Source organism: Pelodiscus sinensis, chromosome 21 (genome assembly GCF_049634645.1).
Source record: "Pelodiscus sinensis isolate JC-2024 chromosome 21, ASM4963464v1, whole genome shotgun sequence".
Lineage (NCBI taxonomy): Eukaryota > Metazoa > Chordata > Testudines > Trionychidae > Pelodiscus > Pelodiscus sinensis.
Genome location: NC_134731.1, coordinates 10,416,822 through 10,442,004, shown reverse-complemented (window position 1 = coordinate 10,442,004; position 25,183 = coordinate 10,416,822). Strand labels below are relative to the sequence as shown.

At 38.8% G+C, this 25,183-nt stretch overlaps 4 protein-coding genes across 6 annotated transcripts in view; 1 reads left to right on the top strand and 3 right to left on the bottom strand.

The window, feature by feature from the left end:
* NF1 (neurofibromin 1) overlaps nucleotides 1-25,183 on the top strand; it is a 202,710-nt gene that overhangs the window by 129,672 nt on the left and 47,855 nt on the right. The gene's annotated exons all lie outside the window — the stretch shown is intronic.
* On the bottom strand, nucleotides 7,029-13,781 carry OMG (oligodendrocyte myelin glycoprotein). The gene is made up of 2 exons (XM_006138595.4): nucleotides 9,909-13,781; nucleotides 7,029-9,150 (listed from the first exon to the last, which is right to left on the bottom strand). Exons 1-2 carry the CDS (start codon nucleotides 9,909-9,911, stop codon nucleotides 7,822-7,824), a joined length of 1,332 nt encoding a protein of 443 aa, XP_006138657.2. The 5' UTR covers nucleotides 9,912-13,781; the 3' UTR covers nucleotides 7,029-7,821.
* Nucleotides 13,405-16,210, bottom strand: EVI2B (ecotropic viral integration site 2B). The gene is made up of 2 exons (XM_075904832.1): nucleotides 16,067-16,210; nucleotides 13,405-14,762 (listed from the first exon to the last, which is right to left on the bottom strand). The coding sequence occupies exons 1-2, from the start codon at nucleotides 16,099-16,101 to the stop codon at nucleotides 13,778-13,780; spliced, it is 1,020 nt and encodes a 339-aa protein (XP_075760947.1). The 5' UTR covers nucleotides 16,102-16,210; the 3' UTR covers nucleotides 13,405-13,777.
* On the bottom strand, nucleotides 19,376-25,035 carry EVI2A (ecotropic viral integration site 2A). Its single transcript, XM_006138593.4, has 2 exons — nucleotides 24,882-25,035; nucleotides 19,376-21,340 (listed from the first exon to the last, which is right to left on the bottom strand). The coding sequence occupies exon 2, from the start codon at nucleotides 21,323-21,325 to the stop codon at nucleotides 20,540-20,542; it is 786 nt and encodes a 261-aa protein (XP_006138655.1). The 5' UTR covers nucleotides 21,326-21,340; nucleotides 24,882-25,035; the 3' UTR covers nucleotides 19,376-20,539.

Here is a 25,183-nt window from a genome sequence, read left to right as displayed (position 1 = left end):
AAAGGTCACAAACTCAATTTTCCACCAATGGGGATGGCCATCGATAGACCTCTTTGCTTCTACCCAGAACACCAAATGTCCCCAATTCTGCTCATGTGTGGGACTTGGCAAACACTCTCTGGGGATGCCTTCCTAATCAAATAGACAGCCCCCCTACACTACGCCTTTTCCCCCCATACCGCTCATCCCAAGAGTTCTGCTCAAGATCCTGAGAGACAAAGCCCTAGTCATCCTGATTGCACCATCATGGTCTTGCCAAACCTGGTACCCATACCTTCACAGGCTAGCGGTCCAGCCTCCCCACCCACTATCATACTGGATAGAACTACTATCTCAGGACGACGGCAGGATACTGCATCCACAACTCAGTACCCTGCATCTTCAGGCATGGCTTCTTTCTGGTTCTTGGAGATAGAAGATCGCTGCTTCCAGCGAGTAAAAGACATCCTCCTCCATAGCAGGAGACAGTCTACTCGGAAAACTTACCAACAGAAATGGACACGATTCTGTCACTGGTGTCAGCGAGCCAAAGTGGAGCCCTGTGCCTCACTACTAAATACCATCCTAGACTACATTCTGGACCTTAAAGCATCAGGACTGTCAATCTCCTCTCTAAGAGTACACCTCTCTGCAATAGCAGCATTTCATACCTCAGTAGACGGCTTCTGCATTTTTAACCATCCTATTACGAAGAGATTCCTCAAGGGACTCCAGAATGTGTACCCACCATATAAGGCACCACCCTCTTTGTGGGACCTAAATCTTGTTTTGAACTACCTCACCAGACCTCCTTTTGAGCCACTGGCAACAGTACCACTTCCCTTCCTTTTTATGAAAGTCTGTTTCCTCTTAGCCATCACCTCCGTCAGGAGGGTGAGCGAACTCGGAGCATTAATGTCAGAACCTCCTTATACAGTTTTCACAAAGGATAGGGTCATACTTAGACCCCACGTTTTTGCCGAAGGTCTGTACAGAATTCCATCTCAACGAACCGATCGTATTACCTACCTTTTTCCCAAAACCGCGTTCTTCGCAGACAGACGCCAGCCTGCACACTCTGGACATCCATTTCGTAAATCTGAAAGACTTTTTATCTCCATTGCTGAACGATCCAAAGGGACACCAATATCATCGCAACGAATCTCAAAGTGGATATCGACATGCATAATTAAGTGCCACTCTCTGGGCAATAGACCGCTACAGCGCCCACCACGAGCGCATTCCACTCAAGCCACGGCTGCTTCTACAGCCTTTCTGGGCAATGTCCCCTTAAGAGACATTTACCGGGCAGCAACATGGTCTTCAGATCATACCTTTGCTAAACATTACGCTATTCTTCCACAACTGAAGAGTGACTCAGGAGTTGCCACAGCAGTGCTCTTCACCACTGCCAAACACTGACTCCAGCTCCCTCTATCCATAAATTGAATACTGCTGTGGAGCACCCATGGGGACACTACTCGAAGAAGAAAAGGGACTTACTCACCTTGTGCAGTAACGAGTGTTCTTCGAGATGTGTGTCCCCGTGGGTGCTCTACGACCCTCCTTACTTCCCCTCTGCTCGGAGTTGAAATTACTCAGGCGGAGACGAGGAACTGAAAGGGAGGGGGTTGAGCCGCGCTCCTCAGGAGGTGGGAAGGGCTCAAGATGCCTCCTGGGCATGCATGGCTCAACGGGGGAAACTGCTGTACAAAGCTCCGATCTGTGGGTCAGGGCGACCCTTCACCTAGAGTAGAGCACCCACGGGGACACACCTCTCGAAGAACACTCGTTACTGCACGAGGTGAGTAACTCTCTTCTCCTTAACTAAGCCCTGTCTCATGATACAAAGGCATTTATGTTAGCCTAAGTATTTCCCCGCTCCCCCGAAAGGCGATCACACTCACTGAGAAGAGATGGCCAAATTCTGTGTATAATTGGGGGGTGTGGTATAAATTCAGAAAGACGTACTCCCCACACTGCACATTTGCATGGAAGTTGAATGGAGAACATGAGCTGTACATAGTAAATGTGTTGCTAATTGGTTCATTGTCTTGATGTATGCATCACTAACTGAGAGAATCTGCTTCACATTTAGACTTGACTCTTCCTGTCTTCCCCTTCCCCATCCTTCTTTCTGTCTCTCCCAGCTGTCCTTTTCTGAACATTTTCCCCTTTGGGCAGTTCCAGCTTCCCAACCCACTATGCTTCATTCCCCTCTACTCTTGTTGTATATACTAAACATGATCAGTGATTAAACTACAGTAAAACTCCAATAGTCCGGCATCCAATAGTCTGGCACTCCTGATAGTCCAGCATCAAAATGGCAAGAGCCTAGTGAGTGAGCTTCAGCAAAAAATGAGTCACAAGGTAACAGGCAGCAGCTGAACTGAGCAAAAAGGGTAAAAAAGGGCTAAAAAAACCTAAAACATTACAGTATACTGTATACAGTATGTACAATAAAAAGAGTTAAGAACACTTTATATACAGTATATACTGTATACAATATATACATAACCAGTTAATAGTACCTCCTGATACTCTGGCATATCTGATAATCCGGCACCTCCTAGGTCCCATAGGTTCCGGATTATCGGCAGTCTACTGTATTAATTGTCTCTGAAGTGTTAACATTACTCTTGAAATCTGACATTACACAGATGAATTGGGGACATGGGAGTTCATATCCTATGAGTCAGGCAGTCTCTGGACTCAGGCTGCAATCATTGATTAGACTGTGTTAGTCTGTGCAAGATGAAAATTATCTCTGCAGCTAGAAGCTTTTAAAATTCAATGTTAGATTCCAAAAATTGTGCAGTCCAAACTCTGCTCACAGCCCACATGTTTGACACACCTACGCAGTGGAGATGGATTTTTGAAGATTTTTTTTTTGCTTTGTTTTGTCTTAAGTGTCTGAGACAGTATTGATTTGTCATTAATTTGGGGTAAAATTTTCCAAAGCGGCATTTTCAAAATTGATGCAGTAGTTTATCCTTCAGTAGAATTTAGTCTCCTAAATATTGTCTAACATTTTTACTACTTTGTCTATGATGGTTGCTTATTTTTACCCTAAAAATACTAACTTCTACAGTTGCAAGCTATAACTGCTGAGAACGGTTGCTGCTAACATGAGCAATTAATATGCACAAACTAATATTGTTTTTAGTTACAGAAATGAAGTTAAGTGAAATCCAAAATTGCTAGTATATGCAAGAAGAAACTAATTAGAATACTGTATGAACCTAGGGAGCTTAAGTATATTTCAAATCTTACACCTGATGATGAATATTTTCTTAGGGGCTATTTGGGTGAAATGATTTTACGAGTTTAAAAAAAGCAAAAACTGATTCAAATGCATCCACACCCAGAAGAGTCAAACTGAAACTCTTTTATTAGATCATTGTGATGTTTGTGTGCAACCATGGCAACAAGTGCTTTCTTTTTATTAAAAAAATATCACAGACATGCATTTGAAATCAAGAAAGAGAATTAAAGTGAATTCAGTACCGAACAAAATGTGAAGCTAGAGCCATGTGCCTGGTAACCCTGTGTATTATTTGCATTCATGTTAATTTATGTCTTTATTTTCATCACATCTATCTTGAATGCAAATGACTTGCTTTTGGAGCAGTGAGTAGGTAGGTAGGCAGGCAAATGTGTTACCCATTATGAATTCTCGTTGCCCAGCAACAATGCAGGCAGAGCCTTATGATTTCAGCCTGCTTTACTGCAAGCTGACTATTGGCCAGATGACCTTTAGGTTATCCCTTGTGTAAACAGGTTTAAAAAAGAGAGCAGGCCCAAAGATTTGGGTGGTGTGTGGTTTTTTGTTTTTGTTTTTTTAAAGAACGGGGCCACATACTATTCACATTCCACCTGTGGTTTGATTCTCTATTGCCACATATCCATGATTGCTTCAGATGATCTCTTAGCTATGATTACTTGCTAATACTCTTGCCTCCTCACCTTCTTCAATCCCGTTCCTTCTGCATGAAGAGGAAACCACAAAATGCCTGACAAAAACATAGGCAGCCAGTTTCCATCTCCAGCCTCATGCCAGACATGCTGACCAGGTTCCAGTTCATTTTGCATACAGTAAATACCTGCCCTAACCAGAGTTTTAGGTTGTCCTGGACTTGCTGGACAAAAATATTTTTTTCTAGACTGACTTTAGCAGTTACTGAACTTGAACTAAGTGTTTTTTGCACACGTTAAGAGCATTTCAGAGTAGCTTCCATGATTGATTCTGTCACACCCAACAAAACTTGACATGATTACATTCCTCCGCACTCTCCGCTCCCCGGCCACCTTCCCTTATTTATTTTTGCATCTGGACTGTTAATACTCCAGTCATCTGAAGAAGTGGGTTCTGCCCGTGAAAGCTCATGATACCATCTACATGTTTTGTTAGTCTTTAAGGTTCTGCTAGACTATTCATAGTGTTAAGTTTTTTCATGATTAAAAGAATTATGCAGCAAGAATGAGTTTGGCATAGGTGAATGCTTCTGATTGTACCCAAGGTGTGTCCAGTTTTACCACCTTGTTCTAGTGACCACTATCATATCTCACAAGCTAAGCAGGTTTCGAACGGTATATGTGAAAGCGAGATTGCCAATAAATGCGCAATTCAGGAAGTGGAGGGTGATTGGGGTCATTTTTTCCTTCAGTATTAAGCTAATTGCAATGTGCTGCTGACAGTGCCATCTATTAGATGTCGTGGCCAGTGGCGTGGAATATTTCTGATGATATGCCAGTGGACTTTAGGACACATTTTTGATCATTCTATTGACACTAGTGGATAAATCTGATCAGATTTAATGGCAGATAGGAAAGGTAGGCTTTGCCTTTTGAAATGTTTCTGTTGGTCTGCTTTTATCCAGTCATTAAATCTACCTGGTAAGCTCTTGAGAGAGGATTGTTTACATTTTAACTTGAATAATTATGTTCAGTTTACATAAAATCTCCATATAGTCTTCCTGATTCTTTTGTAAATTTTCTTGTCTTGTCCCAGGCTTTCTCTACACTTGTAAAGTTAAAACACAGCTGCAGCAGGGCTTTAACGCAGTGGAGTGGTCACATCCGTGTGGTCATGCATTTCTCTCCCAGCACTGTTATGTGAACACCTACAAGGGGAGTAGCTATTTGCACCCTCTGCCCCCTAAGTCCTCCCACACCTCCCAGGCCCCTGCCATGACTTCTGCATCCTCTGCCAGGCACCTCTCACCTTCTTGTCCTGACTCCTCCACCCCCTGCAGTGAGCCAAGCAACCACTGTCCCAACTCGTCCACAGTCTACCACTGCCTTGAGTCCACTACTCCCTTCCCTGATTTCACCACCCCCACAACCCTGCCTTGACTCCTGCTCACCCAGAAGTGCAAAAAATCTGTTTATTCTAGCAAGAGACAGGAAAACAGCAAATATTGTCTACCAACAAGCTCTGTCTGTTTGAATCGCTTTCATTCTTGTATTAATACACACTTCTTTTTTCCTTCATTTTTGAAAATCGCAATAATTTAAATAAAGCATGTACATTTTTCATTTATTTAAAAAAATATTATTTGAGATAAAGACCAGAACAATGCCGGGTACCTCTGCTTAGTTGAATGTACGTTTTGCCATTAGAAGTGAAATATAAGCAATTTACTCATTTGTCCCTTTTTGACTGGTGGTGTTTTTGAGGGTTTTTTGGGGGGAAGGAGGGCCATAGAAATATTGTTTACATAGAAGTCTTGTGAATTAAGATTCCAATGGCTGTAGAATTAGTTTTAGAACTTAACTATAGGGGCAGCTCCTAGGCAGAGATGGCTATTGATGAAAATTTTGCTTTCTCTGTTGCTTGGCACCTGGTATGGAGCAGGCACACTCACAGTAGACAGCGTGCTGCCTCTTGCTAGCCTCTTTCCTTCAAAGGAGAATAAGGCAGGGAGCATGCCCCACATTGATGCTGTGCTTCAGTCCTGAGGAGGAGTTCCCCGAGCAGCCTTTCTAACAAAGGCACTGCAGCAGTGATCTCCAATGGTGTGGTCAATTCAAGGAGCTGGGATATGCCTCACAGCACTTCTGAAAGTCCATCCCAGCTAATGGCTATCCCCAAATGCTTGGCTCTAGTTTCCCACTGGATACCCACAGTGCTCCTCTCTGTTGCCTCTTTCCAATAGCTAAAGGGATGGTTGTAAATGTTCCATATCCCACACCTAGCAGCCAGGAGGGAGTGTAGCATGCTGGACTTACACTCTAGTAGGGGCCCCGGGTTTTTGCTGGGTCCTGTGGCACGCTGGAAATTAAGCAACTGCCTGAAATGGGTGGGCAAATGTTGACAAAGGCTTGTAATAATTGAGTGATAGTTGTAAGGGAAGGATGGGGCCTTTAGAGCAGTGGGGTGGCTGAGAAGCCTCTGCAAGTGGTGCAAGTATCCTGCAGCTGAGCTCCCTATTTTGTCATGGTTATTTTTAGTAAAAGGAAGGGACAGGTCCTAGGCAATAAAGAAAAATGTGCTGAATCCGGTGGCCTGTTCCTGGCTTGGATCTCTGGCAGGCAGAAGCTGCGAAAGATCCCACTGGGCAGTGAGGGAACCCCGCAACTCCTGGTCACTGGGCTGGGGTTCATGGCGATGACCTCCATGGAAAAGTTGTAGCCTTAATTATAATTTCAGTTGAAAAAAAACAAACAGCTTTTTATCTGTATTTCGCGTTGTTACAGACAAGGCCGTCTTTAAGTGGGTGCAGAGCCTGGCAGGAAAGGGTGTTATCTCTCCACTCCAGACCCCGCTCCCACTTCACTTCTCCTGTTACACGCTCATTCTGCTCCTCCCCCAAGACTCCACCACTATCCTGCCTCTCCCAAGCACACTGGGAGAGGAGCCAGTGTTGCTCTGCTGCTGAGCCTTGCACCACCTAGGCCCTGCATCCCTCTGAAGTGTGAGACCCCTCAAAGTACATCGTAACCCAGTCACATAATGATTTTCCTTTTAAGTATAATGGAACAAGTTGCTTTAGTTTGTTACAAGGGCTTGAAATAAACTTAAAAGAATTTCATTTAGCAATCACTGTTTTATTCATTGTTAGTATAATATCATCCTCTTGTTACAGTCTGGGGAATTGGAGTCACAAAGAAGTGAGGGTCTTTCAGTGGGAGAGCCAGGAAGAGAAACTATTCCTTTGATGTTCATTTCTCCTTTCGAAAAACAAGACCATGCTGCCTCCTTTGTTTTTTCCCAGTCCAGTAGATACCACAATAATCTCTTATTTTTAATTCCTGAATTTAAAACTGTGGCTCTTCATTCATATTAAAGTGCTACATACTTATGGTTGGCATGCATGTAACTATGCTTATTTCACATTTCCACAGAAAACAGCTTTTGATTATCGAAACAAGTTTAGTTTACTTTATTCCTCTCCCCTACCTCTTTTTGCATGTCATTAACTTACAAGGGATCAAGAATTGCTCATTAGCAAATCAAGCAAGAAAAAGTAGCTATGTTACAGGCTTTTAATTTTTTCTGGATGTTTAATGACAAAAACATACATAAAACCAGTACATAAAATTCCAATGTTTCATTTTTGTGCAAGGAAAATTAAAAATTTAAATACAAAATAAGCACATTTCATAAAAACCAAGCATTTGATAGGTTAGTTTTATTCAATAAAACATTAAAATAAGTAGCAGCTTAGTATCAAGACATTAATTGTGCAGTTTTGTTTTAGAATGGTTACTTCCTTTAGAGCAGCGTCAGAATTTCAAAACTTAGTTTCTTGTGTTTGATTCACACTCAGACTTGAGTGGTTTTGCTCCAACTGTTTATCATTGGAGTAAACATGTTAATTTTCAGAATAATGCAAGCCCTTAGCCAATCAGAATTGCCACTGCATTAAGCATTACAACATAGAATGAATATACCTCACAAATGCTTGCTTTGGAGGGTACATGAGTATTAGAACCATCTGTAGTGGACTCCTCTTTCTTTAAGGTAACAGTTGTGCTTTGTTGAGGCATTTTAGAGTAGTTTGTTAGCATTCTGCTGGTAATACTTAGCGTCATGGGAGTAGTGGATGATCCTGTTGAACTCATCATGCTTGAGTTCATATCAGTTGAATCTTTAATGTAGATAGTGTGTGTGGCTGCTGCTTCATGAGAACTCATTTTTTGAATAGTCGGATCTTCTGGATAGAGGACTATTGGTCTATCTGTGCTTGTAAATACAACAGTTTGGCCTAAGGTAGCACTTAATGTAACTTCATTTGCTCGAAATTGTCCACGTATTTTTGTCACTTGAATTGGTTTAGTTGCCATTGGAAAGCCAATCGTGTCTGCTGCCTTTATTCCTTTACCCTTGAGGTTAGTGTCTGTAATTGTGGGAGCAGTCAAAAGTGGTGTGGCATTAGTCCAAGACATAGCCTGATTGGGACATGGAGACCCTATCACGCTAACAGCTGTTTCGTTCACCCACTTCAGCAAGTAAAGAATATTTTGCTGATCATTGCATGACCATGGGTTGTTATAAAGTGTTATGACTTGTAATTGAAAGAGCTGGTCAAAAGCTTTGTCCGGAATATATGTGAACTTGTTGTTGTGCAGATAAATATTTGTAAGGTGTAGCAGCCTCACCAGTGTACCTGGAAGTATTTGCGTTAAGAAGTTGTTCGATAGATCCACCGTCTCTATGTTGTAGGGCATGTTGGTTGGGACTGTCCAAAGTTTGTTGCTACTGAGATTGAGAAATTTGAGATTACTCAATGTATTGTTGATAAGGACTGCTCTTTCCACCATATTCCTGGAAACATCAAGCACTTTAAGATTCCACTGGTAAGCTGTGTCAAGCTTTTGAAGAACTTTAATATTGTTACCCATGGCGTATATTTCCCATAGTGACTTGGGTAGATGAGCAGGAATGTTCTTGAGCCAGTTATTTGAAATATCAAGGGTCCTCAGATTGGTGAACCGGGTCAGCTGATGATCAAGATCAACAAAGTGATTAAATGACAGATTTAAATATGTAATGTTGTCTTGAAGTTCATGTGGCAGTGTAGTCAAGTTTCTGCCAGAACAGTCCACATTTCTGTTGTTTCCTGAGCACGTACACTGAGACGGACAAATGCACCCCGCAGTGGGAATAAAAATCAGAAGGATCAGTAGATAAGGATGTCTCTTCAAGATCTGGTATTCCATTGTTGCCTGCAATTAAATATACCAAAGTGACAGCCTTATAAAATAGTTATTTAATGTATTTGTAAGAATTATCTTTGCACTGATGACTTGTTGGAGAAATTGGATTTAAAAAAAAATCTAAACAAACCCTTTGTAATATATTCCTTTTTATAATTGTTTACAAAACATCCCTCCATTTACTGGCATGTGTCTGGCAGAAAGACTCATTTTTTTCATCTCTCTTTGCCCATTGAGATCAATTGAGGGCTTTCTTCCTAAAATGCAAGTTTATTCCAAATGTTATACAATGTCTGCTTTGTTTTTTTTTTTTAGTAATTTCAAGCCTATATTATCTTTGGAATAATATGTTCTTTTACACAGATGAATGAAAAAATGGCTGTCAAATGAATCTGCCTTAAAAATCTCTGCAGTAACATAGCAATCCTACACTCTCATGCATGTTATATTTGTTTTAATAAGATTTGTTGAATTGTTCCTTGATAATTTGATACAAACTTGGTTTGAAAACTGAATTGCAGATTCCACATCCCTTTTCCAAAACAAACGTTAGTAATATTCTTTCTTTAATTCAACATTACTCCCATTCTCTAAAGCTAGCCAACACATATATTTGAAACCTAAATTAACATTGGAATGAAATCTGTCACTGCAGCATATTTCAGGTGCATGCAACTGTAATAGACTACTAATTTCAGTCTTATTTCCAAATCTCTGATTTTGTAGTAGGTTTTTATAATTAAAAACAAACAAAATCCCACACTTACCATAGTTCTTTCTGCAGTATCAGTGCATCATTTCTCTGAAAGATTTATGCTTAAAGGTCGCCTTGTTCTAGAGAGTAGCTACAGTTCTTCTCTGTGGATTGTGCTTTCCTCTTCAGCTGCATCATATTGCTGCTAGCCAGGGCTCTGCAACCACCTGATCAGCACTAGATTGGAGGACTGCAGAGCTGTTGTTGGTGCTGACTCAAATTTATTGCAAGGGGTGCATGCTCAAAAAAATAGATTTTTAATTGAGTTACTAAACTTCTCTATATGCATGATTTTCAAGATGTGGCTCCATCAAAATGAAATCTGTAAGTTTGACTACACAAGTAACATCCAGTAGAATTTCTATAGCTCAGCTTTGCTCAATTGTCAGTTCCACCAAAAAGAACCTATTTACAATGCTATTCATATCTGCTGCTGCCTTCATTTTAATCACCATGTTTCTAAAATGTATTTACAATTTAACTCTGGCTTCCTGTGTCTCAGCCGTCTTAAACTATACAGCCAAGTTCTTTCATAATACTTCGCAACTGGAAGTATATACAAAATTTAATTTTTTTCCTTTGAGCTGAAATTGTCTGTATATCCTATCAGCTACATTATAGTGAGATTTTTAAAACTATCTTCAGTCTCAGTCGGTATAACAATCTGTAGCTCTATGCTATTAGTTTTTAATTTATACACACAGACACATACACACTTAAAATCCTTTATTTTTATAAAGCTTCTGCTCATTGTCTCCTTCTGTAGCTATTTTTATCTTAGCTTTTTCTCTATCATTGAACAAAATGTAGATATAGAACGTAATGTTTTAATTGTCAATGACAATTTTAAAAAAATTCAGTCTTTTATCTATTTTTATGTGCTTAACAATATGCTCTGTGCAACACATACAAATGCATACTCCCTTCTCCAAAAAGCAATTTTAGAATTATAAACTGTTTCCTCCTTTGCTGACATGTTAAGGACAGCTGGCTTCAGCATCTAGCAGCTTATCCTTATGAAACGAAATATACAGTATGCTAAATTCTGTTCCAGATCATATATCCTCATTAAAATAATTAAGATTCAAATACAGGGCCATGATCTGCTATCCTATTATTGCTAAAAGGTTTACAGGTGGGATCTCCCTTGTCTGGCAAAATCTGAGTGATCCCGAACCTCGGAGTTTGCTGGACCAGGGGAGGTCAAGGCTCCCCTCCTGGCTGTAGGCCCTGCTCCCAAGTACCAGCCCTGGCCCACTGGACTCTGTTCCCTGCCTCTGGCCACGCTGCCACCAGCCCCAGTTGGAGCTGTGCCCCCCCACTGCACCAGCCCTGGATGGAACTGCCCCCCACTTCCGGGCATGCTGAGCCCCTGCACTGTGCCATTTCAGGCTATACTCCCTGCTGCCAGCCCCGCTGCCTCCAGCCCAGCCATGGCTGTGCTCCCCAATGCCAGCCCCAACCAGGACTGTACTCCTGACCACATCTGCCCTCGTGGGGCTGCGCTCCCCACTGCCAGCCCAGCATGCACTTCTGATCCTGGAGAGCTGGAGCTCTCTGGTCCTGCAATATCTGTGGTCTGATGATGTTGAACAAGAGTCCCAGATTTGAGGATTTATCCTGTACTGAGATGAAACTGAAGGCAGAATCATTATTGCCAGTATTGATCCATGAGCCAGAAAGACTACAGTTGAATTAATTTTTAGCTTCACTTTTCACAGCTCACAATTAGAAAACCTTCTTTACTTGTAAACTGAATTAGATATTTTTTATGATGGGACAATAAGCTTAGAATATCAAAGCACCATATTTTACAGGAGCCCCGTTTTCAGAGTAGAGTTATTAAGTACAGACATCCTTCTTTGACTTATTTTTTTCAAACCTAAACAGATTTTATTCATATGCTTTTATAGTTTCTTCCTAGAATCTTACAATTTTCCATAAAAAGGATTTTTCTAATACAGGCTGTTTGTATTTTGAGTCTTTTTGATTAATCTTAAATATGGATTTTCATGGTAACTCAATATTAAGTCTTGTCAGGATTTCAGTTAGTTTCTTGGTTCACATTCTTTATATTTGTAATCCATTTTTAAGATGCTGGTCTCCAAATCTGCGTTCATATAAATAAGTTATATCCAGTTGCATATATTTTTTACTATAAAGCATTCAGGAGAATTTTGTTGAATGAGACCCATTACAAATTCCACAAAGATTCATCTTTGCAGAAGCTGTTACTGCATTTGACGGCTTCAGCATTGTAAGTGTATTTGTCAATCAATATCCTTTTCCAAATATACAATACAGTATTTAACTCTGAGGCTCATGGCATATTGTATTAATTTAACTTTTGCTAAGGTAAATGATATCCTTTTCGTTAAGACTTGCATTTTACAGCTAAAAAAATTGTATTGTGCTCAGAGCTTTTCACTATTTTGCAAAATCTGGGCCCAATTCTGCAATCTTTACATGTCAAATGGAGTTTTACTCCAGCTAAAATTGTAGGATTTTGTTCTCTTTAGTAATATTACACTTTGACCCTACACCTTTGGGAAGTTGTGCTCAGTGGCTTTTGTGGCTTTGAGTTCAAAATCCATCTCAAGCCTGATTCTTTCTGTTTGTTCTTATGTACCCATAATAAACTTCCTTATTCTCTTCTTCCCCTTCTTTGTACCATATTTCACATTGCTCATAATTATCTTGATGCACTTTATCTTCCAATTAAACGTTCCATCATATAACCACTTTTCCAGACCTTTATTCTCCTTGCAGTGGATAAAGGAGTAGATTTTCATTGTATGTCTTGATCTCTGAATGTTGAATAGGGCTTAAATCAATTTTCTCTGGCCTAAAATTTATAAAATGTCTTAATGAGCATATATGCTGCAGTAGGCCCTTGCACCAGTGATAAGTATTTAGCATTGGCTGAACTTTTTTTTAGGAAACCTGCAATCACCTAACTTTCTCTTCTGTTAAGCTACAAATATAAAGTTCCTTCTTAGTGAAGATAGTGGTTAGTCAAAGTTAACCTTTTTTTACTGTTCTAGCAAAAAATTGAATGTATACCAGTAGATTTTCTTGCAAATGGGTGAGACAAAGACAACCCCTAGATTCTTTCTTTCTTTTGTCCAGAGCATTGGATCTAAGATTAGCATTGATAGGGTCTCAGTGTTTTACTATTAATAGTTTTTCCAGGGTTAACTTTTTTTACAGGTGGTAAAGTTTGTAATGCACCTGAAATGAACTGGGTGGATGTCATGAGGGCTAGTTGTGAAAGTGCTTTGAGATTTCATGTGAGCTAGAGAAGTGCCACATAATATGCACTAAATAGACCTAAATTTATATGGAAAAAATATATAATAGGTAAGTGTGTTAAGGCACTAACATTTTGCTTTTAATTAGACGTTTTGTGTTTAACAAAGTAAAAATTTAGTGAATTTTATTTTCTGTACAAGTCACCAAGACACTTTTGTATTCAAACATTTTATTAAAATTAAGTAAATATGAAGTTTGTTGCTAAAGTGGTGGTTACTTCAAAGTTATACAGCTTTAGAAAAGCAAACACAAAATGTAAAACTTGTCTTTCTATAAAACTGGATTTGTTGCATTTTGAAAACTGTATATAAGTAACTTTTCTGTAGCTATTAAAATCTGTAAATACCAGCTCTCCAATTTATGCACTTAGTTCCCATTTTGTCTTTATCTACCATCCATATCTTGCACAGAAGTGAATAGTCTCAAGCAGATAGTAGGGCTATTTCCATTTATAAAATGCTAATATTTATTAAAAGCTGTAACTTCATACAGTTTTTAATCCATCTCCACTTCTCACATAGCCATTTGCTTTGAAAAGTGTGAAGTATGTTGCAAAGCAGGTTCCTTCAATTATTGAGGCAATGTTGGTGGCAGTGGCAATGGTAAATTTACATCTTGATTAGTTAAGTCAGGAGGGAGAGGAAACTGGCTCTGTGCATCTAATTTAAATTCAGGAGATTCACTGATTTCAGGACATTGATTTTCTTGGACTTCGTTAAGCCAGTCAGGTGGAGGTAGCAGATCAGATGATTCAGGTGGAGGTAGAATTGGGTTGAGAGGAGGATTGCATACATTACTTGGTCCATCTGAAACAGCAGGTGGGGTCACATTGGTGGTAATTGAAGATGAAACCAAAATGTTGGCAGCAAATGGGGCAGAGCCTCCCTTTAGCTTAGGGGTAGATTGGCTGCCCTCCTCTTTTGTGTTGCAGCTGGGGGATGTCTCAGGCCTTTCTTTGAATTTAGAGCCTTCAACATTATCCCGTAAGAGCGAGCTTCGGTTAAATTTCCATGGCAAGATAGAGAGAACTGATGCACGCTTTGTGGTCTGCTCCATGTCTTTAATTCCCCCCTCAGTGACTTCAGGCATGTCTCCATCTGCAAATGGAGAGCGACCTGCCCAATTTGGATCAACTACAGCTGGGTTTTTTGAGCATTTCCACAACAGAATTATAATGCTAACTATTATCATACTAGTCAAAATTATGCCAATTAACATCGCAGCTATCCAGCTCCCATCACTGTGTGCACTTTCTTCTGCTGCAGTGGCATGAGTTGTCATGGTAGCTGATGAAGCCTTTTTTGCAGTTTTGTATGAGTTGCCAAGTTCATTTGATTGGTACAGAAGCTTGGGAGCTGGATTTCCCTTCTCTTCCCCAAGACGGATAGATCTATTTCTTGATTGTTTCAGAAAAATAGTTGATGATAGGATTTTTGGAGGCATCTGTGTCTCCATAGAAACTGATCTCCACAATTGTCCATAAAAGAAAATCAGGAATATATATATGGTGTCCATTTTCTTTCTGCTGACCACATGCAGTGTTTTATACTGTCTTCTAAGGTAAAGAGAGAATACAATACAGTTAGATCTAAATTCAGAATTCTAATCTAGATTTGTTTTAAAATTAAAATCTTATCTTCATTAATTTGCTTTTGACTATCAACAGTAAGATTGATGTCACTATGTAAATGGAAGAGCTACTGTTCTTTTAAAACACTGCTTTTGTTGAACTAAGTATCATGTTTGCATCTGACTTGAGTGGGAGGTGACTTCCGATATCAGATCCTAAATTTCCTCTTGTGTGGTTTTATTGAAAAAGAGAAGAGCCAAAATGTCCTTTTTTGGCAACTGGGAAAGAACATAGAAGAGAAAGCTGTAGAAAAGAAATAAAAATAATGACCTGTATGGATTGTCAGATTACTTTGTAAAGTTCAGGTCTTCGCTTGTAAACAGGAAATCAAATGCAAATAGCTCATATTAACAGTGTTTTTGCATAGTTTAACATTTATTAGTTACAAGTAGTGTCCCAAAATGTCATGTACTTTTTTTTCAATACTTTTTAACCTTTGTTTAGCACTCTCAGTGCTCTTTGAAAATTAATACTTGGAGCATACCACTTGAAAATTTTCTGCTGCGGTTACTGGCATGGAACTAGAATTTCAACAGTAGGTCAACAGTAGATCTAAATGAACTCCTGAATACATAATAGTTGTGGATTGAGAAATAAAATGTTAATGTAAAGTCACTTGCAGTAATGAAGTGGATGGTTTTTTGCTATTACTGTTTAAACTTCAAGTATCAGAAGCATCAGTGTAAATGATAAGATTAATAAAGCAAGCATTCAGTATGCCTAATACATGCTGCTGCTTTTTTGTTCCTTCCATATTTAAATTGCACAAAGGGATAGTTTACCAATTAAATGTAATGTTGAGAACTCCGTTCACTGTGCATATTAATAAAAGCTCAGATGTTTTAATTTACAATTATACATATTTGAGTGTTAACCAGAATATAAACATATCTAGACAGTAAGTTAAAACTTGTGGAACATGTCACGTTTCTGAATTAATATTCAAACATTAACATAAAAGTTCGTGGAGAAATTCTAGGTTATCTAAAAATGTGAACTGTTGATTAGCCTTTGAATTTTTTTTGAGAATTATTGCATCTAATAGCAGTATTTAAACAGTAGAGAAATGTCTTCAGAACACTAAACCATTTCCTAAAACAGAATACTGTACATGTCATAAATTAATGGCAAAATATTCTATACCATCAAGTTGTAAAATACAGGCTAATGTCACAAGCAATAAATAGTTAGCCAAAGCAGTCAAATCTTATCAGAAAATTGTTCCTTACCTGTATAATGTCTCTTGTAGTAAACAGGCTTTCATATCCTAAGTTAACATTTTGCTGTTTGAAAACTTAAGTCAGAATGGGTATTAACACACAAGAGCTCTAAAATGGCATACTCTCTCACTTTGAATTTTTTGTATATAAAGAGGAAGTTTATCAACACTTGCTGCAGGAAGTAAGACAACAGAGATGACTAAGAATTAACGTTCAAAACTTGAAGACCAAATTTGGGATATGTTGTTAATGTTTGCAGTATTTGCTTAAGATATGCGTAGTAGTATTAATGCTTATTTACCTGTGTCTAGAGAAAACATGGGTAATGGTAATTTTGTATATTATGTAAAAGTGGATTGAGACTAACACAATCTTATTCGTATTTTCAGTACTTTTTCTGGTGAAGTGCAGCAATTATTACTGTTCAGAGAGGCTCAGATGAATATCATTTAGACCAGAAGTTATCAAATTGTGGTCCGCGGAGAGCTGGCTGATCTCATGGTGATGGTTCCCTTATGTATTTTCATTTCCTAAATTGCACTAAAAGGCAGCTAAAAACATTAAAAATGTTCTTAATATTTCTGTTCCCAATAGGCTACTTTTGTAGTTGCCATGAGGGGCTGTACTTTGTGAGACTATATAAATGAGGGGTTATACTATTTGAAATCCTCAGCGTTCCATTTGAGCAATGTCAGGTGCTTGAATCCTGCAAAAAATGCAGAGTAGTAGCTACTTACTATATTCATCTTGTAGATGAACGGAGGTTGGAGTGCTTCTCAGAAAGAGAGGATTAGGAGCAAATGTGCGAAGGAGTACAGTATTTGGGTATACAATAGTCAAATCATAGAAAAAAGTTTACTCCACAGTATTTGCACTTTATATATATTATGTGCAGAGCAGGATGAGTACTCTTATTTAAGTTCCATAGCAATTTAATTCAAGGGGCTGTTAAAAATGTGCAGTATATGACATTTACATGTATATGAAGGATCTTGTATATGGTAAAATCATTTCTTAAATGAGACTCACAGTAAAAAGTGTTCTGCTGTATCTTGAGCTGAACACTTTTGGTGGCTTCTGTCTTCATGTTTTCTCCTAGTAGCTGGTAGAGGAGACTCGAACTACATATTTGCTCTCCGGGGGAACTGTAACATAATATAGTATTGATGTCCTGATCTGATGCCTTTGGAAACAAATGAAAAGGCTCCCCCTGACCTTAGGAGGAGTTGGCTAAGGCCCTTGATCTCTATTGTGATTGTTCATGTATAGGAAGTTAAGTTCTGCAGGTCTGCTGGAACAGAGGAGGTAAAGCAACATGCTACAGTGATGTTTGCTCTCCAAGGGTGCCCAGAAACAAATAGCAGTCAGATTTTTTGGTTCCCTGAAACCATGGGAAGCACCACAGTCTATCCTAACCAGAGGAGCAACAGCCAAATCCAATGCTTAAAACTTCAGTGTCTGTTGTTGCAGGCTCACACCCCTATCCTTTGCTTTTGGATGAACAGAGGCAGCAAGATAAAAATATTATCATATGTGACAGGGTATTTATATTCACTTCAAACAGGGTTCCTTTATGGAGTGAAAGAGGATCCATTTGGTGCTGAAATAGGTTCCATGTCCTTATTTCCACAAGCTTTAAAAATGAACACTTTGTGGCATCAAAAGACATCCGTTGGAGATGGGATATGTATGGGGAGTTTGGAAAGACCAACCTGTAGTTTTCAGAAAACACTCGTCAGCCCAGTTCAACAAACCTGGTTCCATGCTGTTTCTTGGACTAAATGTCAAGCCTATGTATCAGTTCATTTTCAGTTAACTGGGGAATTTGCCCTTGTTGAAAATAAACTTTTTAGGTAACTCCTCCAAGGTACCTTTTAATATCTCTGTCATGAATCATTTTTGCAAGACTTCATGTTTTCTCGGAGTTTTGTTTTAACCACATAGCTTAGAGGTACATTATTGTATTTTTCTTGTCTAAAAATGTACTGTACCTGAATCACTATGCCATCCAAGAAATCCTCATGGTTTTTCTAACTTCTTTATGACTTTACAGGTGTTTTGATTGCAAGCTGTCTAGAGGCAGGGACAGTTATTTGCTAGGGTAGGCATCCCTTGCTCTGAGGCATCTGGTATTGGCCACTGTCAGCAGACTGGATACTGAGCTAGATGGACCGTTGGTCTGACCCAGTATGGCTGTTCTTATGCTGTGTTTCTACAGTGGCTTAATAACCTGATTGAGGTATCTATGTGCTGACCCAATTAGGTGTGTGAAAGGTGAAAGGTTAACCAGTAAGCATCCTTAACAGGTGATGTTTACTGGTTCTGATTAACTGGTAGAAGCTGGAGCAGCTCCGTGTCTGCCGCCAGCCCCACAGGGGATCCATCGTGGTCAGTGGGGATGTTAAATAGCATGTAATAGAATAGCTGAGTAACTGCATGAATTCTTGGCGATTAGTCGACTATTCTGTAGTCCATGGGGAAGGGCCAGCAGCCAGTGCAATCCAGCCCCACTTCCGGGGAGCCTAGGCTTATGAGTTAATTGTAGTGTCAGCTACCTCTTTACGTCCCTAGAAGTCAGGGACTTTTGGGAGCCAGAAGCCAGCCCCAGTGTGGGGCTGAGAATAGGAGCCCTATGGGCTGGGATGGAGCAGTTCCCTGCTTGCATCCCATTTAGTCAGTAAACAGATTAACCAGGATTTTGCTTTTAGTCCCAATAAAGATGTTTAATTGGTATGTATCCATCCCCATATTTCTGGAAGGAGAAGATTTTTCCTTAGAAGATCTCTCTTCTATTGTGGCAATATAAATATTAATCAGTTGGGAACACTCATTTTGAAGAGGTATGACTTAAATGTTTTATCACATCTGTGTGCAAATATGATTAGTGAAATTATCGGTAAATTGATAAATACAAATGTCTTGCACCCAGTGACTAACTTAAATTTTACAAGCTTGAAGTGCCTTGCTAACAATTGTAGATTGTTGTAGTTGTGACTGTTAGTATGCAGAACAAAAAAGAAAATGTTGAAATTGCTAGTTTAATTTTTAAAAATGCCAGGAATTCATTGACTTACCTGTGAAGCAATTCATCTCTGCTTAGGTACAGAAATAATATGCACAAACAAGGAGCCTCTCCAGTTTCCACACACTTTAGTATAGTGAAACCTGTTACAAATTTTCACCCATCAGACCAGTTTAGAGGAGCTAAAAGTTCTATTTAGGGGGATACTTGATAGTAATGGTCTTATGTTAGAGTAGTTCTTGATAGGTGGTCCTTAGTGCATGTGTCATTGTAGTAATTTTCTGGATAAAGTTAGCTAGGTGAAAGTAATAAAATTTAATCTTCAGTCTTACAAATGAGCAAATCGACAACAAAAACAATTATTTAAGCACGTTTCTTTTTCATTTGCTAGAGTGAAACATAGTTTTTCCCTTAAGAAATATTTTGGAGAATTAATCTAGAAGATCTTTCGCTACAATAGAAATCCCAATCTGTTATATACCATAATAACAAATTAGTCAAATTATTTCAAAATCTACTGTATGTTTTTATTGGTGTTACCAGATGAGAGTTTTACTCCCACCCTGTTGCATATAAAACAAGCTTTATATTTTTAGGACAAACTTAAAGCTCAGCAAGTACTGTTGACTTCATATGAGAGCAGAAATCATATCTTGGCTGTACAATATACTTGCTTTAAAGTTAGCTGCCAGCACAAGTCACTAAAAACGCGAGGTTTTTAGGGGTTGACTTATACAACATGTAATATATAGGAGCTCAGACTTCTTCCCAGTCCAAAATACATCTTAATACAAACTTAGTCTGAGGGAGCACTGCCCCATTTGTGGCCTTCTCCTCTCATTTGTTATCGTGCAACCTCTAACTACATCATTTGCATGCATAAGTTATTTTTAGCTGTTTCTTAATATAATTTAGCAGATGGCAAGGAGGAGGAGGAGAGCGCCATGTGATCAGCCAGCTCTCAGCATACCTTCAGTGGTCAATAGACCACAATCTGAGAAGCTCTGAAGTACAAAACCATGCTTAGGAGCTCTTGAGTATTTTGTTTGAAATATCAGAATTGTAATCTAATCTACTGGTTTGTGGATCATCCATAAATAGCATTCTACAGTTACTAGGCTATTGGTCCCTCCCCTGTGACTGTTGCGGGTTCCTTTCCTAATGTCCCAAATATTTTGGTGCTTTATCCCCACTAAGCTCTATTGCCCACCATTTTCTTTTAAAGCCGTAATGGATACGTCTCCCTTTAAAACAATCTCGGATACTGTTTTAAATGTTTGAAAGGTTGATTGCATACAAATTGGGGCGCACTGTCCTATGGCGCTTTGTGCTACTACATAGCATTCCCACTATCATGCAGTGGAAAACCAAATCCACAATGAGAGCCTGGTTCTCCTGTCTGGTGCTATAAGGTTACTTCCAGGCTACATTGTCATCTCTGTCAGGAATCTGAGCTTTACTTAAATCTCAACTACAAAATTGGTTATGATGTTGTCACATGGTTTTGAAGTTGCATCTTCATTTTTCTGATTAGTAACTCTTCCACTAGTGAGTGTCTCAGTTGTTCCAGTTGCATTATTCCTTTGAATTGTGATAGCCGTCTCTGACATCAGGTCTTGCATCATCAAGTCAACCCCTATTAGCTCTTTAGACTTCCTCTGCCATGTGTCTGATCCAGCTGGCCATAAACTGTTAGTAGCCAGAAAATCACCATTATTCCTGGGTATGCGCCTGCCTTGCTTAGATCTTTTGAGGTACGATACCTTATTTGCCATTACCACAGTTGACAGAAGTAGAAAGGTGCAAGCAAGAAAAAGCACTGCTATTATAATGAAACAAATTAGTATCAGAGATTTATTCTTCTCTCCACAAATTTCAGTAGTTGTTGTAATCTGGATCTTGGTAGCAGTCAGAGTCTTGGTAGTAGTCAAAAGGTCCTGAACTGCAGAAGTAAGATTAAAGCCAAGGGAAGATGTTGAAGGTTCCTGACCAAGTGTTGATGATGGAAAGGTATCTGTCTGCATTTGAGTAGTCATCAACTCGTCATTCTGGTCTGTGGTTTTTGGAATAAGATTTGAACTGTCTTCCGTGGTACTCTGCTTTTCACTTATATTTTGGGTATTGAGATCCAAGTACTGCTCAGACCAGAGAGAGTCAGTGTGGTTTGCTCTTATTTGCAAGGACAATGCAAAGATAGTCACAGCAATGAAAGCAAAATATGGGTTACAGTGCATTGCCAATTTCATGTTTCTATCCGGTACCTGAAAGAATATAAAAATATAGTATTAGCTTAATCAATGTATTCCTGAATTGATGATGGTTTGAACTGGAGCTCTCTTGAAATGTTAGGCGAATGCTATATACAATTATACCACTCTTTGCAGTAATTTGACTTCATGTATTTTGGGCATGTTATGAAGAGTTTAGCTACTTACATTCCAGAGTAGTACATGTTAGTGCTTGGTCTTCAGAATTATTAAATAGATTTCTATAGTGTGGGACTTAAGGGAAAAAATCTAAATAGTAAAAGAAAATGAAGAAGGGGTCATTTGAAATTGTGTGATGTGTACAAATGAGTGATACTGATGTAGCTCCTTTTCTTTAAGGCTGACCAAGTTACACCTTTGAATCAATCACTTCTACTTTTAGCACTACAGGAGAAAACAATCTAAGAAATGCTGTGTTTCTCACGTCCTACTCTTCTGAATGAGTATGAAGTAATTTTAAAGAGGGAGAAAATGTAGCCATGTTTAAAAACAAAAGATATAAATTTTACAAGATCTTGAAGATGACACCAGTAAGTTACTGCATACGCTTATATTAATTCATTAAAAACTGAATGCAGCTGGTAAGCATCTTTGTAAGTTTCCAGCAAATTTATGTTTTATTTTAAATTTACAGTATTTCAATTGATTTACTGGTCTTTGTGTCTCTCTTGAAAGAGAATTGTGTCCTTTTTCTATATTCTAGTATGAATGTTAGCAGCGCTGGAAGCATTAATTAACTTGAGTTAATTAATTTGTTTTTATTTTAATTCTTAATTATAATTGACAAATTTGAACTAAGCATTAGAGGCAGCCATCTTGCTAGAACAGGATTGAGTTTGAAACACAGTGAAAAGTCCAATTTGGCAGTGTCCAAGTTGCTTTAATATCAGTTATATAAACAAGAAACTTCTACAGTAGTTCAAACCAGAGTATTTTAAGTATAGTAGATATATTTTGGGGGATTGAAGTATATGTGAGATCATGCAACAGCATGTTTCCATTCTACAGTTGTACAGTAATTGTATTTGCCTATCATCTTCAGCCATAGAATTCAGCAAGAAGATAGGATGCTAATCTCCAAGTATACTTGATATAAAGGTGGTATCTTAAAAAATAATCATGACAGGATAGGCAGGACATGCCATGCCTAATGCTTAGTGGGCTCTGGTATTGCATCTTTCCCACCTTTTTCCCCCACATGTAGTTTTTTATAGCTATCTGCTGTAGCCTAGGTCTTTATTTGTTAAGGAGCTAATCTCCAGCAGGCTTCTGAATTTGTAGAAAGTTCTTTGAAAGATTGAAGGCCGTTTATTATAAATTGTCCAGATGGACAGCGACTCACTTTCTAATATATGGTTCTAGAGTCTCTCAAAATGGGACCCAGTCTTGATTGAAACCCTTAATTGCTACCAACATACAATAATGAAGTATAAAAATTAACGTGAGTTTGCTTTGGATTGCACTGATACCCTATGTTGATTTTGTGTCAGTGATGTAATTTCTGCTAGGTTGCATACTTCAGTAAAATACCTGAAATTAGAGGCTGATAATCCATTATTATTACCAAGTTTCCCTGTTTTACTTGTTAATATTAGAAAATTGTACAGTTTCAAATATTATATAGTACTAAAGATTACTCAGCATTGTTCATGTCCTTAACTCAAATTAATGTTTTGGGGAAATAAAAGGAAAATGTACATACTTTATTTGAATCATTTTTGGCTGCCCCCAGGGTGAGAGCGCACTATCTCAGTCCCCTCTTATCTCAACAGTTTGGGGCCAGGGGAGAAGCACCTCTCCATGGCCACTGCAATTCCAGTGTGCACAGCTGGGGGAGGGGTGCATGTCCCCCAGCTGGGGCAGGTCCAGGTTTATCTGTCCCCTACTCTCCCTAGCCAGCCATGAGGAATGAAGGAAACTGTGCACTTTCCCTCCATCCCTAATGAAGGGAAACAGCCAGTAATGTTCCTATTCAAATGAGTAGAGGGGGGAGGGAGGCTGAAGCTCCCCACCGCCCCCAAAGGTTGCCTGGGAAATGAGATGCTCAGGGCTAGGGCAGTTCCAGATGGGGGGGGGGGGGCGCACTCCCAATCGGCCCCTTTCACCTGCTTGGTGATTCTCTTTTCTGTGCAGTTTTATGAAAGACAGTCCTATTCCATGTGTATTCCAGTCACATCTCATTTTCCTGCACAACAACCCCTTACCTTGCTTATGAGGCTGAATACCAAATTTGGTGCTCCTAGCTCTTACCATTTCGGAAGAGTCTTTGAACACACAGATACACAGGCACACACAGGCAAACTTAAATATATAGTAGATGTTAAAATTGCAATGACTAAAAATATTATGGCTGTTCTCACAAATGTGTTAAATATTTAAACTACTGCTTTTAAGATTAGTGTGCTGAACAAAATACATTTTCTTCCACTCAGTATGCCAGACAAGATCTGTTTATTTTCAATCATAATCAAAAGTTATAGCATAACCACAGTATCTAATATGGGATTACAAATTTATAGAAAAGTGAACTTGCTGAAGGATTTTGGCATCTTCAGAAGCTGAATTGTGATGTCCCTCAGACGTGCCAGGGTCCTCCAGAAAGCGAGGCTAGGGGGATAGGTGTACTGTATGTTCCTGATATGTCTACTATTAAAAAGCAGATTTGAGTTTAAGGCTGGCTTCGTACATCATAAAGTAGTAGCAAAGGGCACAATTTTTTCCCTTCTGTAGTTCATATTTCTATAAAATTAAAGTTCCTGCTTTTCAAACTGAACTGAAAATGGGTTTCTCATATGCTGCAGCTGGGGTGGCATTTTTTAATCTGAAAAATGGTTCATATTGTTAGTAGAAAATGTCGCAAAAAAGTAGAAGAAAAAAGCTAAAGTAAAGCATGTAAATCATTCCCTCTAGCATGGACTACCTTTTTTAGGTATTTCAATAGGTTTGCCCCGGTACAGTTTCATTTGATACTATAATTGAAGGATCCCAAACACTTAATGTTTGCATAGTTGCAACAGTTCTTCTGGGTGCTTTCACTGGCGGTACAGTGAGCCCATTGTTAATTGTAGTGTTCCAACCCAGATGTATTGTTAAAAATAAACTTTGTTGACAAAATGTTAATGGCTTTACTTAACATCTCAAAAGCAAAGGAATTGAAAATTAAAGGTTATCTTTCTCTTTAATTTATCCCATTTGTGCTTAGGTATAGATAGATAGGTCTTCTGTGTGTATATATAGTCAGATCTACAATACATAGGCACAACAGAGCTAATAATGATTGACACTCTTAGTGCTTGCTTCAGACTGAAATATAAACACCTTTTCACATAGTATAACATTTGTATTTTTAGTAAGTTTCCTGTATTCAAGCTAAATAGGCTGGATGAAAAATACGTTTTCACTTCTTGATCACAGTTGTCGTACATGGGTATTAGTGACTTGTGTGAAGTTTTGTAAAAACATTTTTTGAATTACAACTTTGTAGAAATTCTAACAAACTCAGAAACAAAGTATAAGAAAACAAATATGGACTTACCTTGCCAGAAGTATGGTCAAAATCAGTTAAATTTCAGATTATTCTATTACTTAGCTATGCAGTTTCTTGATATTTTTCTTGGGGGAGGAGGTGTAACCGACCAGTAATATAAAGCAAATGGACTAGAAGGTGGTGATTTTTTTGAAAAAGTGAATCTAACTAAAATATGTAGTTGTATTTCCTCACTTAGAAAACCAAACCACAGAGATGACACATTTCCTTTCCACTGCAGCTCTACCATGACATGTTACAGGGGAGGAAGAATGCAACAACTTGCCCAAATTAGCTCTAGAATGACAGGA